At 35.9% G+C, this 15186-nt stretch overlaps 2 protein-coding genes across 11 annotated transcripts in view; one reads left to right on the top strand and one right to left on the bottom strand.

The window, feature by feature from the left end:
- Positions 1-15186, bottom strand: part of LOC140841510 (histone deacetylase 19-like) — a 79012-nt gene that overhangs the window by 58698 nt on the left and 5128 nt on the right. The gene's annotated exons all lie outside the window — the stretch shown is intronic.
- Positions 798-14908, top strand: LOC140841434 (histone-lysine N-methyltransferase ATXR7). 10 transcript variants are annotated; one of them, XM_073208865.1, is made up of 22 exons: positions 798-992; positions 1136-1806; positions 1948-2064; positions 3163-3486; positions 3565-3885; positions 3984-4301; positions 4420-4962; positions 5062-5413; positions 5517-5660; positions 5782-6200; positions 6279-6401; positions 7251-7331; positions 7836-7889; positions 7991-8142; positions 9299-9370; positions 9447-9505; positions 10043-10149; positions 10237-10334; positions 10930-11102; positions 11340-12190; positions 12366-12426; positions 14755-14908. In XM_073208865.1, the coding sequence occupies exons 2-15, from the start codon at positions 1165-1167 to the stop codon at positions 9318-9320; spliced, it is 3612 nt and encodes a 1203-aa protein (XP_073064966.1). In that variant the 5' UTR covers positions 798-992; positions 1136-1164; the 3' UTR covers positions 9321-9370; positions 9447-9505; positions 10043-10149; positions 10237-10334; positions 10930-11102; positions 11340-12190; positions 12366-12426; positions 14755-14908. The 10 variants fall into 10 exon arrangements, with proteins under 10 accessions (XP_073064966.1, XP_073064976.1, XP_073065017.1 ...); XM_073208875.1 differs by lacking the exon at positions 10930-11102 and having other exon boundaries at positions 10043-10161; positions 11340-12065; positions 12148-12190; XM_073208916.1 differs by lacking the exon at positions 10930-11102 and having other exon boundaries at positions 10043-10161; positions 11340-12065; positions 12148-12190; positions 12366-12432; positions 14762-14908.

Genomic DNA, 15186 nt, shown 5'->3' with positions numbered 1-15186 from the left:
TATTTTTTTGAGTCCAACTCGAGTAGTATGATACTCGAGGTCTACTCTATTGCACCCATGATAACTACTATATCTTAGTCACGTTTTTAAAATGTTAAAATTATCAAGTATAATTTAAAGTTTATCTATATCTTTGAAATTTTAAATAAGTATATCACTTTTAATATTAAAACGCAAATAAGTATATCACTTTTAATAAAAATTCATAACTTTTTACACATATATTATTATTATTAATTTTTTGTTAGAAGCTTAGACGTACGCTCTCAAATTAGTTTTAGGAGGAAGCTAATAAAGCCTTTTGAATAAAATAAAATTGTTGTGGAAATATTAAAAAGTGACAGAAGATAAATAAATCATGTGAAATATAAAGAGAAAAAAAGAAGAAAACATATTCGAGAATAATTTGGGATGAAATGATTGATAATGACTTTGCGTAATATACAAAAATAGCGTCGTTTTCTATTTTTAAAAAACATTTAAAATATTTTTAATAGATATTTATGAACATAATTTCTAAATGTCTTATAAAATTTAATAGATATTTATGAACATAATTTCTAAGTGTCTTATAAAAGTATTTAAATAAATTGTAAATGAAATGAAAACCTCTATGTTAAAATGGATGGTCACACTTTTTTTGTTTGTTAATGTTAATTGTTAATTGGACAGAATTCGATTGGATCTACGTATAAGTTAAAAACATGAGCCTAAATCCAAAAGCCAATTTGGCAGTCCAGTACCCAACTTAAGAGCCCAATAAAAGACCAGGCCCATACATACATGCGCGGTCTAGGTTAAATCAACTACTTCCCGGTGAGGATTGGGACCTGCACCGATTCTCCTCTCCCACGCGGATATTGTTATCTGCAAGCGGATGTAATAAGGAAGGCAACCCACAGTACGGCGGCGACGGATCTACTCGCAAAGCGTGACAGAAATTTAGCAGAGCCGTTCGTTTGGCTTATTTTCATTAACCACGGTTCCGCCAGGTCGATTATTCCTTCCTTGACCGTTAGGTTTTTGTAGATTGATCTCATTCAAATCAATCGATTCTTCTTGTTAATTTTTTTTCCCACCGAGTTCTGTGGATTTACGAATCAAAGAACAAAAAATTGTTTTCTTCTGTGAACAGATTTGTGAGGCTTTGTATTGCTATAAGTGATGGTGTCATCAGTTGTTTTCCTTCCCAATAGTAGCGTGAGGGAAAGCTATTTCAATGAGTATGGATCTTCTTCGTTTACTCATGGGACAAGGGTTGAGCTATCAACCTCGGATGATGGCATAAAAAGCGTGGATGATGGTTCCTACCGTAATCCCTCTTCATTTAATGTTTCTTCGTCTGGACGTGACTGTGATAATCAAGTTGGAGCTTCCACGAGCTACGGGTTTAATGGGAGTGTAACAGGGAGTGACATCAAGGACTCACTATCTGGCAATGTATGTGGGACCTCAAATCATGACATTGGGAATTCTGCGGATGCGACACCTCTGCATGTGACTGGATGGATGTATCTTAATCAAAATGGTCAGTTCTGTGGCCCTTACATTCAGCAGCAGCTCTATGATGGGTTACATACTGGTTTCTTACCGGAAGAACTACCTGTTTATCCCATACTAAACGGAAATGTTAACAATCCTGTGCCTCTCAAGTACTTCAAGCAATTTCCTGACCATGTTGCCACCGGCTTTGTTTACTTAAATTTAGCTGCTGCTCAGGTGAAAGAGTCCACAAATGATGACCATGGCAACAACGATCAAATTTCTATACCTGAGAACACTGAAACCACTGCAGATCTACAACTGGTAGGAGAGATTTGCACTATCCTCAAAGAAAGTTTTTCTTAAAGCCTCGAGGAATTTTTTTATTGCTGAAACAATCATTTCAAATTTTCTTCGTTCTATGCAAGTTCTTGTTATTTGGTCATCATACTTTTGAAATTGCAGTCAAGAGATGAATCTTGTTGGATTCTCGAAGACGCAGAGGGGAGAAAGCACGGGCCACACTCTCTCAATGAACTCCATTCCTGGTGTCATTATGGATATATTGACAATTCTGTATTGGTAAGTTATAAGCAATCTTGAATTTCTTTTTATGCAACATTAATGGATTCATGCCTTTGTCTGAGATGAGCCATTTACAAAGCATTCTGTGTGATATTTTTCTATAAAGGATCTTGGTCCGTTTTCCAGCAGTAGAGTAGAAATCATTTTATTTTGCACCTGTTGACTTGCCCAGAATACGATTTTTTGAATCATGTTCCAGATCTATCTACTCTCCGTGGTTATATAGTTGAACTACTAGGATTGGAGCCAGCATTTGGTTTAGTGATAAAATATGTAAAAAAGTATATTATTTTTGAGTTTATGCTGGCTGATTCAGTGTGAGAAGGAAGCCTGGTGACTGACCGTACCAACATGTGAACATATTTGGACAATTTCGACTCATCTGAAGCCTTTGCATGGATTGTGATTTCGTGAATATATCATTCACCAAGTCTTTTGTCAAAGAGATGTTTTTTTTTGTTTATGAATTTTCTATTCTCCTTTAGTTCCTTGCACAGTTTGGTGGACAATATAGTAATTTATTGTCTAGAAAAAAATGATTGTCATATCATTTGAAGCCTTGTTGTATGTTCCTTATTGCTGCTACTGTTACTGTTATTATTACAACTACATCTATTATATTTATTTATTGATGAAAACAAAGGGAAAAAGAAGAAAGTAGTTATCACCTCTCTACAGTTGGGACTAAGTTATCTCAGAAGCTCAAGAGACATCTAAGTTCAACTGACCTCGTTTATACGTCGTACACTTGTACTGAAAATGAGCTGTGTGTCTAAGGTGTTAAACCTAGGTTGCTCATGAACAGGTGTTCCTCTAAGTCATTAACATCAAAGTTATTTTTTAATCTTGCCTCTCCTACCAGTTTGTACTAGAGATCCCAAATCTGCTCTAAAACGGACTGACACCTCAATTTTGGTTTCATAATTCAGATTGATGTGGAATATTTTTTAAGTATCGCAACATGATTTCATAGTGCCTATTGGCATTTGAGTTGCATTAATTAAGAATTGTTGTTGGTTGAAATATTTTTTTTCAGTTAAACGACTCTTTCGTGTTAAACCATTCCTTATTTCTGCTCTGTGGTGATTTGGACAGATATATCATGTTGATAACAGGTATAGACCTTTGCCATTGGAATCGCTGTTGAATACCTGGAGAATGGCTGGACTTGGAGCTGTCTCTTCTTGTGATGCCAATGTTCAAGTGTCTGGAACAGTATCGAGCTTGATATCTAGGATTTCTGAAGAAGTTTGTTCCCAGCTCTACTTTGGAATCATGAAAACTGCACGCAAAGTAGTACTTGACGAGATTGTTGGGTGCATAATTTCTGAGTCTCTTGCCACCCAGAAAATTCAGAAGGATCTTAAGGCTGAACCAGTCATTCAATCAGCCAGATCCTTACGCTCAGATGACAGACTGGTAGGTAATCACCGTTTGAAAGAATGCGATTTTAGTGCTGGAAGAGTATAAATGTGGCTTTACTGTTTTATGTGTCAGTTCGAAAAGCGTCACAAAAGTAATGACTTTGCTATTGGGGATGAGGAAGGATTAAGCAGCACCATCATTGAAAGTTATGGTGAAACAGTGAGATCTCCTAGATTTAAATGCATTGGAGGCCTTGAGAACTTTTGGGCAGCGTCTATGACACTTTCTAGGACTCTACATGATACTTGTATGGAAGACATGTGGAATGCCATATTCTGTGATCCTGTTGCCGAGTATTCATCTGCATGGAGAAAGATGAAACTTTGTTCCTTTCCTAAACAAGGCATCCCACATGAGAACTCTGGGAGTTTCGAAAATATACCTGCTGTACATGTATGTGAATCTGGTTGACTGGTTGTTAAACTTTTTATTGAGTTTTTTGTTTTTTATGTGGGTGATAAATTATGAAGTTCACTTTTATGGCTTCACAGCTAATAAACAAACAAGATTCATCTAGCTGCGATGCAGATTGTCCCCCAGGTTTTGAACCAGTGAGAATGAGAATGCATGCACAAGTACAGATGCATTCTGTTTCTTTGTCTTCTCACAAGAAAGAAAACTCTTCTAAAGAAATTCTTTTAAGCTCTGGGACATCTTTTGATGACATGAAGTTGATTCTGGAATATGTAATGAATGATCTACATTCATCTGCAAAATTGTCTTTATCTCATTACTTTGGAGGAGTAATTGACGAGGAAGTGAAGAAAGTGGTTGATTCTCCACAAAAGAGTCACATCCAAGAGGTATTGGTGAGAAGCTGCCTTCACTAGTTTCCTTCCCCCCTGGGAAAAGTGTTTTGGGCTTAAATATCTTTATTTTTTGGCCAAACATGTTATCTTCTGTTTGATAGAATCCCAATCTTTGCAGGTCACTCCAGACTCTGCTGTTGTACCTGACCCATCTAGTGGATTTGATTCTTCCAAAGCACAGTTGTGTCAGGATGCTTTTCACCGTCACAAAGTCACCATGGCTAATTTTTCAAAAAGTCCATTTCATAAATTACCAGTGCATTTAGATGACAGAAATAACGTTGAAGTTGATGGACTGCGGCCAGGTTTATATGAGGAGAGTATGGAATATCGTTCTTTATCACACTTCTCCCGGGAGGCATTTCAGAAGTTGCCTGTGCATGTAAATAATGCTTGTAATATTGAAGTTGATGGACTACGGCCACTTCAATTTGAAGAAATCACAGATCTTTCGACTTTGTCTCAAATATGTCAAGAGCCATCATTTGAAAAATATGAGCAGACCTGGAAAAATGCTCTCCAGGTGGTGTTGATGATGAGCCGAAAGCAAATACATCAAAGTGTCATGAGAAGGGTGAAACAATTATATGTTGACGACACCATTGAGAAACAAATAATGACGTGGTTCTCTTCAAGGAGACACGAATCAAGCTATCCTAAGGTAGGTTCTGACATTTCTTGGGTTCCTGTGATTGCCTTCTTTGTAGTTAAATGATTGTTTTAATTTTTCCCCCCTCATTTGTTTTCTTTTCTTAAACAGAGGACAGTAGAATTGTATAATGAAGACATTCATGCCGTGGATAAGTGTTTGGGGTCATCTTTATTACTTGGAAGTTATACATATTCTCGTAAGAGAAAAATGGGTCAGCAAAGATCAATTTCCTATTTTGACTCTCTATTATTGGGAGACGATTATCATAAACAAATAGGCAAGAGGTCAAAGAGAGTTCAGACTCTCAAAGATTTATCAGTGAGCACAAAAGTTCAGAAAAGGATTTCAAGTTTTAATAAAAAGGGCAAGCCATGTGATCAAGCTAGTTTACAAAGAGAAAGCTCATCTTCTCAACGTATGTTTAGTCGAATATCAGGGGAAGTTGATCATATTAACCTAGGTATTTTATTCTTCACAGTATGATACTCACAGTTTTATAGCTATCATTTAAGTTCTAGTATATTGGCACACTACAAAATTTTTACTTGAAAATGGTTCTTCAGGAGAAGATTCAACTTTTAGCTCACAGAATACCTCTGTGCTTACCAACAAGAAATACAATGCTGAGTGGAGTACCTGTGCCAGGAGCCGGGAATCCTGCTGTTTGGAATTTCAATCTAATGGTGATGCCACAACAGTGCCAAAATGTTGGTGTCATCTTCTCTCTCTTTATTATATTTCCTTTGACCGGCCTACACTTTTGGTGGCAGATTGCTGATATGAAGCTGAGGTTAATCTAATTTTGTTGGTGTCAATTTTCTTATGTAGCAAGCAAGGTCACAAAGCTTAAAAAGAAGAAATTGATTGATGAAGCACCAGATTCTCGATCAGGAAAAGTTCAGAAACTAGAAATTGGAGATGCTAAGCGAGAAGTATGCAAACATTTGGACACACGAAAGATCGATATCAGTACATCTGGGGTAGAAAAATCTTCTCCTCAGTCTGATGGTTGTGCTCGGTCATCAGTTGATGGCTGGGAATGGCGTAAATGGGCATTGAGTATTAGTCCCTCTGAAAGAGCTCGTCTCAGGGGTAGTCATATCCATTCCCATTATATTAATTCTGATTGCAGTGGATCTCATTTAGCTAGTGTTAAAGGACTTTCAGCGAGAACAAACCGGGCCAAGCTGCGTAACCTTCTTGCTGCTGCGGAAGGTGCTGATCTGTTGAAAATGACGCAGTTGAAGGTAATCAGAGGATGGATCTCATGGTGCATTTTTTTGGTTCTTTTCTAATTTTTATTTTAATAAATTTTTTTTTTCCAGGGAAGGATTAAGCGCTTGCGTTTCCAAAGAAGCAAGATACATGACTGGGGTCTTGTTGCATTGGAGTCAATCGAAGCAGAGGACTTTGTTATAGAATATGTTGGAGAACTCATTCGGTCTCGTGTAAGCATTCATATTCCATTCTGCTCTCCATGTTTACGCGAAAGACTTTTTGCGTGACATATGCAAAGTCAATTTTTATCCCTCTGTTCCAAGATTGCCTTTTGTTCTTTTCCCGAGTTCCCAGAAAAGTGAAAAAAAGTATAAACTATTAAACTCCATGTTAAATTCAATCCATATGAACAAAAGAATAACCCTTCAGTAATCAGTAACTATAAAAGAGTTTGATGCGATGATTGCTTTATCAAAGATTCTAATTTATCAAATTTATAGATTTCTTTTTTCTTTTTCGTAATTGCAGAGGAGATATTCCCAACCCATTTAATTAAATGGAAATGGTAATTTAAAACACAAATGCTATTTTTTAAAGTAAATGAGTAGGTTTTTTGAACAAATTAATTGCAGAATTTCAGCATCCTTGGGAGATGTCATACATGCGATTGTAGAAAAGCTTCTAAAGCTTTCTCGTTCTGATAGTTTTGTGGCATTCACATTTTTAGAATCCTAGCATGCTCACTATCTATGGTTATTCACCTCTGTCATTAGTTATTACTGGAATCTGGTGAGATTGGTCTTTCCCGTGGGTTTGAAAGTCCCAGTCCAAGCTGTCCAGATTAAGAAAGAACTCTTCCGTGATAGAGTAGTAAACACACTTTCTTTGAACTTCTGTACCAGGAGAAGTTCATTTTTTTAACAGATCCTCACATTGTGCACTAAGTCACTAACCAATGGTTTCTAAAGTTATCATACCTTTTTCTGATGCCGCTTCCAATTTTGATGTTAGTATATTCTACTGATGTCATTCTAATTCAAGTTTGTTTCTTAAGTTTACATTTTATTTCAACCTTGTAGATATCTGATATACGGGAATGCCAGTACGAGAAGATGGGAATCGGAAGCAGCTATCTTTTCAGATTAGATGATGGTTGCGTGGTATGAGAACACTTGAATCCATTCAACCTGTAAAATTCTTGCGCTTTTTAGAAAAACAAAAATTAGGTATTTTGCAATGCCTACGGATCATTTCATATGGCAGTCTGTCATTTCTCGATGTTTTACTTTGTATTTGCTTTCAGTTGAATCATCTTTGTGATGACTGATAATATTTTTACTAGGTTCTCATTAGTTTTTGTTGCACTTCTCTCGTATCTCTTTCATTGATTTGTTTTGGTGATTATGGTTTTTCAACATTTGTTGCACTTCTCTCGTATCTCTTTCATTGATTTGTTTGGTGATTATGGTTTTTCAACATCTATTTTGGCCCCTTCATCAGAGGCTTTGAGCCTTTTCTTTTTCAGTATGGATCTTTTACTCTTCCCCATCATGACAAAAACTAAGATGGTTTTATATTACCTTCTCCTACTCTGATAAGAATATAGTCGAAAGAAAGCTGCACTTTATGCATTAATCTGCAGTTTTTTTTTTATTTTTGGGCAGGTTGATGCTACAAAGCGTGGAGGGATAGCTAGATTTATAAATCATTCTTGTGAGGTGAGCACTGGATGAAAAGTTATTACTATGTTGGATGGTGTGATTTGTATATCACAGTGATTCTAAAATAGGAAATTACCAAGGCATTAATTTCAATGCAGCCTAATTGCTACACAAAGGTCATAAGTGTAGAGGGTCAGAAAAAGATATTCATATATGCAAAGAGGCATATTGCGGCAGGTGAAGAACTCACTTACAATTACAAGTTTCCACTTGAGGAGAACAAAATTCCTTGCAACTGCGGTTCTAAGAGGTAAGGCCTAGATATAGATATTAATTGGATATTGGGTTATCAACCGGTTACATATTCGATTATAAAGGGTCTCATATTTCATAAATCATAATGCTTTTGATCTGGGGTTTGTGATATTCAATTACAGCATTTGCAAATGGATTTCTAAAAGATTGTACTGGTTTTGTGATGCCTTGTTCTTAAAAGCTTCTGAATGACTTTTAGTTACTTGTATCGTTGGAGATTCTGATCATGTATTTGAATATCTTTTGTTGCCTGCTTTAGATGAAAGTATTTCTTATCGATTTCCTGATTAATTTTTCTGGTGATATAAAATTTTGCATCTTTAGAGTTTGAGGTTTTCTATCTTTTCCTCTTGTTAATCGTTCTTTTCTTTAAATTTGGTTCATAAATTGTTTGACTTTTATGCGTACTTGTACTTGGTAATACTCGTGGGCTCTGTTGGGAGACAAAAAAGTTGGTTGAAACTTGTTATACTGATGATCTTGAAGTGGCTCTTTATACTAGCAGAATAATGGCAGCTAATGGCATTAGTCTAGGATAAAATTGAGATAATGTTGATTTTACAAATTTTCTTGTTTGCATTCTTGAAAGTTATTATGACTCATTGTAAATTTAGCTGTTTCTTGGGAGGCAATATCTTTCTCTAACCATGGTAAATCTTTCCTATCTGGCTCATCACTTAACTATTGCTGCCTCTTCTTTTCAAACTCGTATCGAGTTACGGTTTTTTAGTGGATCAATACCTGTAATAAACTTTAGATGTTATGAACTAGTATTTTCTCTTTTCTTTTGGGTTAGTTTTCTTTACCAATTAGGCCTGATAAATAAATAAATAAATCCCGAGGTTCAGGTAAATCACCTTAATTATGGTTTATATATATATCACAATTCCTTAAACCTAATTATGATGTTTTTAATGTCATTGTATTATGCCATATTTCAAGAAGATATTGTTAAAAATTTACCAGTATTATGAACTTTCATATTTCATTATAGTTTTTTCTTAACCGGTGAATTCTCACAGCTGTGTACATCAAGTGTTAACCCTACTCGGAGTTTTGCTCCTTTTCTGATTATTTTTTCCCGCTTTTTTGTTTTAATTATGCATTGTCTGCGATTATCTGCTTTTCATTCTGTTGCCAAATTGTTTTAGGTGCCGTGGGTCATTGAACTGAAGATGGAAAAGTTTGTTCATTGAACTGAAGATGGAAAAGTTTGTCTGCTGGTAGATTATATTCTAATTTTTTTAAAATAAATTATTATTTTTAAAATATAATGGTCCTCATTTTCCTTTCTGATAGGCTACCCGAAACCAAATAATTCTCTACTAGACTTCCCATTTGTGACAGCTGTTTTCCTGGTAATCTCTGTTATCCATTTCATTGAAACTATTTTTTTTTTGCAAGTTTAATGTGTCTTTGATGTCAATTCTGAAACCTCGATATCGACCAAGAACGAATTCCAACACCAACCTTGACCTTTTTATCGATCTTATCTTGACAGTCTTTCTAAAAACTATATTATTTTATTTTTGAGAATACTAAAAGCAATATTGATGTGCTTGTACCCCATGCATGTACAATTTGGCATGCTTGCTGATAAAATCCTTTGTGCAAGATGAAATATAGACCTCTTATGACAGCTCCGATGAAATTGATTGTATTATTGTAGTCGAGGCAGTGGGATTAGAAGATTTTTAGAAGCTGAGTTATGCAACATTTTCTGACAGTTAAGACTGAAAATTGGGAAAAAAACTGGAGGTTGTCTTTTTCCTTGTGGGTTCTTTTTGGATATTTGATATAAAAATTATTTGTCTCCTAGAGGTTAAATGCGTTGTTTGTGGTTGGTTTAGTTACTTCACTGCCTTCAGTTTTGGCTTTCTATCTGTCTCATCTAGGTTGATACTGCAACGGAAGGCAGGGGAGTTGAGTTTTGAGGTTATCTGCGGTAGCACAATACTTCAAATGTGATGCTTGGGATACTGTTTGAAATTTAATTTTTGAGGTGATGCTCTATGTACGAGATTTATTACTTCATCTGTATCACATTTGTTTCCTAGTTCTTTCAATGAAGTATCTTGATTTTGAACAGCTCACTGAATGAGTTGATATGGCATGCTCCACCCAACAATGGTTGACCTGTCCCTGCCATTTTCTTGTGCATTACTAATGAATATTCAAATGAAGAAGGTATATGACAGTTGCAATGTTTACCGATTAGTTTCCTTTTTGCACTTTTTATCGGTGCTTTTTACAGTGATATGAGACCATAGTTATTAGAGGCGCACCAAGGTGCAAAGGGCTCTTGGAGCTTGTGGCGAGGCGGGCGACTTATTGAAGCAAGGGCACTATTAATTTAAAAAAAAACATGTTTATATGTTATATCATTATATGACATAAATGTTACGAAATGATTAAGCTTTTCAGAAGCCTAATTCATCAATAAAAATGATTCTTTGTTTGTTTGATGATTTGGAGACCCTTCGTTGTTGTTGTTTCTTCTTCTTCAAGATGCTTGCTGATGTTGGGGCGTTGATCCTTTTTTTTCGAAACAGAATAGAAGATAACAGAGTTTTGATCGTTGCTGCTCTGCTTCTTATTTTTAGGGTTTATGCTTTGGTTTTTTTTCTAAACCAGCTTTGGGCTCTAGGCTTTACGGCCTGTTTTTGTTAAAATTTTTAGGGTTTATGCTTTAGGCTTTTTTCCTAAACCAGCTTTGGGCTTTTTCTAAGTCAGCTTTGAGCTTCTTTTTTTCTAAACCAGCTTTGGGCTTTATGCTTTGCAGCTCATTTTTGTTAAAAGATAGAGAACTGGGCCAGTGAAATATAGAAGCGCGCTTTTTGTCGCCTCAGGAAAAGCATTGTGCCTTGCCAGAGGCGTGCGCCCGGGCTCGCCTCGCATGCCTCTCGCAAGGTCGGTGCCAGGGTGGTTACCCAGGCACACACTTTTTACAACTATGTACGGGACTTTTTCATTTCCTTCTCCGTCACTTTATTCACTGTCGAAAACTAATTGCTGTTAATTGGGAAAATTTTCGCACATATTATCATGTTCCTGACAATTTCTATAGGAATGCCTTTCTTTTTCCCTAAAATAATGCACTCTGTTTCTTATGGATTTTTTTATATGCTTTTGAATTGAAGTATTATACTGTTATTCCCGATAATGGTAAATGTTTTCACTCAAAATTTTCAGGTAGTCGACTGCATCAAACTGCTCATGATTTCGAAACCGTGGTATTCTCACCGTGCATGTCCTCTCCTCATTATTTTAAGGCTCCGTCGATGATGACAATAATACCACATCCTTGTCCATGCTCCTGATGATCTCTCTCAGTTGCAGATGAGTTTCTCCTCTCAAGAACTGAAATAAGTTGTCTTTCTTTGCTGCTTTTGGGACAAATATTGGAAAATTCAGTTATATGTACAAAAATACTATCAACATTTCAAATTTTCCATATGTTAACGCAGGGCATGCCTGCTGGTATATTGGTCGTTAAAATTTAATAATTTGCTGCCGTTCATGGCAGTTAACGTAGTCATATTTGTTCATATTACAAGATGTAGGAAAAAGGGCAAGAAAAAATTGTAATTTGAAATCTAACAATAAATCAAATGTTGATTGTTCCGCATGCTGCATACTTGCATTCCAATATATTTGGTTAATTGTATTATTGAGCTCATCTCATGTGTTAGATTCTCTCCTAAACTGTTTTGAGAACTTCTATGTATGATAACATTACCAACACCCATTAAACATATAGGTTATGCGGTAAAAAAATCAATGTTGCAAACGGCATGATCTGGATATTAAAGGAGATTTGACCATACAGTGGATCATACAATTGTTGAGCATGAGGTTTCTGTATAAGAAGTCCCATTTTGTGATGTGGACTTGAATTCAAATTGGCTCATGTTCATTGTAAAGTTTTGTTCTCTGGATATAAATTTTGCTTTCAGCAATGAGTGCTCTAAAATGACAAATTCCCCATTTGTGATGTTAGGTCGGTTGGGGAACATGAATCGCTCGCAATGTGATGTCAACTGGTATCAACCTGCTAAATTTTGTTATTATTTAACAACACAAAATGATCTGCTGTTTATCCGTAGTTCTAACGCTACTCGATTAATGTAAAGACTGGTCAGCAAGTTTTTGTAAAGCGAAGATGGAAAGTGATGCAAATCCCAATTATTTCTTTGTTTTTCACTTCATATTGCGCAGGAAGAAGCAAATATTGAGTATACATGGAAAATGCTTAGTGGACTTATGTCGAGGCCTTCTGGTATGTGTTTTCTACCATGCTGTACCATGTTGTCTCAGGTAGATCTTGTGCTTTATTGCCAAGACACCGGTCATTAAATAAAATAAAAAAAAAAAAACATTCATGTCATTTGCATAGAGACCGAAAGTCGGTTAGTACCCCACCCTTCACCATGACGTTTTACTTGAGGTGACTAGAACATCTAGTCACTTTCTCTAATGGAAGTATAATTTGCGAAATGAACAAAACCAGATGAATGATCACTAATTTTTCGTACGAGGGAACTATTGATGACGAGTTGCAATGATATAAAGGATATGACACAATAATCTTGGTTGGGGCTCCCGGTCACCAACCCTGGCTTGTGCCTCATCCTTGATAAAACCCAAGGACAAACGGTTATCATCGTCGGATTGATTCTGAGTATTATGTTTGCCATTGAACCTATTTTAACTTTTTTTTATACGGCTCCAGTGTTGTAATTGGCAGAAGGCATTGGCGGGACGGTCACTAGGTGGTTGAATTTTTTAAGCATTAACATTTTCGTCTGAAGCCTATTGAGTCGTTTTGAAGCCCAACAATTCATTATAGAAGACTCATGACATGTTTCTCAATGAGCTAAATCCCGACTGGCCCAAAAATACAAAACCCTAGAATCGAATGGCTGCCTTTGCGACCGCCTCGACCACCATTTGGAACAATGTACGTCTCACATTGGATTGATTTCCATTCAAGCTACTGAATGAATGCTAAGAAATAACATTGAAATGGGTGGGGCAAAATACTGGGATGTCGTGGGACTGTCGCTTTTGGATTGCTAATTTGGGCCCTTTTTACACTAGACAGATCCAGTATTTTGTCCGCGACCATATGGAGGAGGAAAATTCGATTATTTTGATTATTAAGAAAATTTCATATTTTCCACCGACCTTAACTCAATTGGGAGAGTAAAGGGATAGGCAAAACCGAGGGTTGCCCGCCTGAGATTGCTAAATCCTTTGGTTGTCGGTTCAAATCCGACAGGTCGGAACTAGTGAGGATGATTGTTAAACTCGGGGTTGAAACTAGTTCTATAATCCTTGCACCACTTTTTTGTGGTAATAGTATAGGGTGGACTAGTTGAAGAGAGAAGGGATAAACACGTTTAATGTTTAATTTTTATTTTTATTTTTAAAAAAGTAAAATGTGGTAACGTAAGGACCGCAAATATAGCTAAGCGAACCGTTTAACAACACATTCAAAATATGGAAGATCCATTAATTTGATTCACATTAAATATTTGTAAAATGTATTTTGCAAGAAGTTGAGCAATTGTTATTTTCAGTCTATAATTGATATTTATTTCAAACTTTAATATGAATTTACCGTTCTTACAAATCAAAAACTTGTGTGAGACGGTCTCACGGGTCGTATTTTGTGAGACGGATATCTTATTTGAGTTATCCAGGAAAAAATATTATTTTTTATGTTAAGAATATTACTTTTTATTGTAAATATCGGTAGGGTTGATCCGTCTCACAAGAGATCTACTCTTCTTATCATATTTATGGGCCTTTCACCACTGCTCTGTGCTGGAGCCATGGAAGATGCAACCGCAGAAACTAATTGAGTCCATCTTTTGGCTGAGCTCTTAATTACTATTAATATTAATTGTACACTATCCTACAAATATTTGAGTTCGTTCTTACATATATATTTGTTTTATATTTATCATATAAACATGGGTTATAGCAAATATTTACGGACTTGTACGAAGATAAGAAGATAAATCTCGATTTCTTCGGGGTATTAACACTATTCGATGGTGTCATTCAGGCAATATGGTCAAATAATAGTTGAATTTTTCTCTATACAGGGGTTATAATAGTGCAAGGAATTGCATCTCAGTTGTAGTGCAGTTCTTTTTAATCTCATTTTCAACTAGTATTGAATCGGATATTATTAGAATGTCGTGGTTTGTGCGTTGTGATATCGACCATGTTATTTTATTTTATTAGTATTGAATTTCATATTCGTGTTATTTACGTCCTTGTGTATATATTCAAATTCATTGTTCTTGTAAGCCAGATTGCAAGCAATACCCATTTTAACTTAAAATTGAGATGTCCACATAGCCACCACTTTTGGTTGGTAGCACCTTATGGGTATCATCAACTTGATGATCACACCCTATAACTTAGTGCATGTAGGTTTATAATCATTTTTATGCGTTCAACCGTTGAAAAATATCAAGCCAAGCTAGAGACTTTCTAGATATGATTTTGGTATGGAACTAAAGGGCGACGATTAGAACTTTGAATCCATTATTATATGTTTGCTCAACCCAAATCCTTTCCTTTTTATCCACAGAAATGAGAGAAAAGGTATATGGTGGACAAGAAAGCATCTAGAGTCGAGGAAAGAAGAGCGACTGCCTAACGAACGGAAATATTGTAGCAAGGAAACACAAGGCAAAAGTCACTGAGCGATAAAAAGGAACCATTGTAGCCTAAACCATGAAAACGAGTTACATAAGAGATAAAAGTGAAATGTTGCTGGAACAATGCTCCTGGATTACAAATTATCGCGGGAGCACATCACAGGATTCCCATGTGAATCAGCAAGAGTCGCCTTTAAGCTTTTAGCATGTGTACACTGCGCAATTGAGTTGAGTGAGCTAATCAAAAAGTAAACTCATATTAATTGAATTTTTGGGTATAAACACTGCTTTAGCCACGTATTGTTTTTTCACTTGATTTTTTTGTAATTTTTTCCACTTGTTTAGGTAGACTAATTGTGCCC

The sequence above is a fragment of the Primulina eburnea genome, chromosome 1 (assembly GCF_022965805.1).
Source record: "Primulina eburnea isolate SZY01 chromosome 1, ASM2296580v1, whole genome shotgun sequence".
In the NCBI taxonomy this organism is placed as follows: domain Eukaryota; kingdom Viridiplantae; phylum Streptophyta; class Magnoliopsida; order Lamiales; family Gesneriaceae; genus Primulina; species Primulina eburnea.
The sequence above is the reverse complement of the archived record's forward strand: the minus strand, read 5'-3'. Positions and strand labels throughout refer to the sequence as shown.

Excerpts from the sequence above, each read along its gene's own strand:
- LOC140841434 (XM_073208909.1), top strand. The coding sequence starts at position 1,165 with ATGGTGTCATCAGTTGTTTTCCTTCCCAATAGTAGCGTGAGGGAAAGC. Across the intron at positions 4,302-4,419 it reads GTCACATCCAAGAGGTATTG|GTCACTCCAGACTCTGCTGT; the intron begins GTGAGAAGCTGC and ends CAATCTTTGCAG. Across the intron at positions 6,201-6,278 it reads TGAAAATGACGCAGTTGAAG|GGAAGGATTAAGCGCTTGCG; the intron begins GTAATCAGAGGA and ends TTTTTTTTCCAG.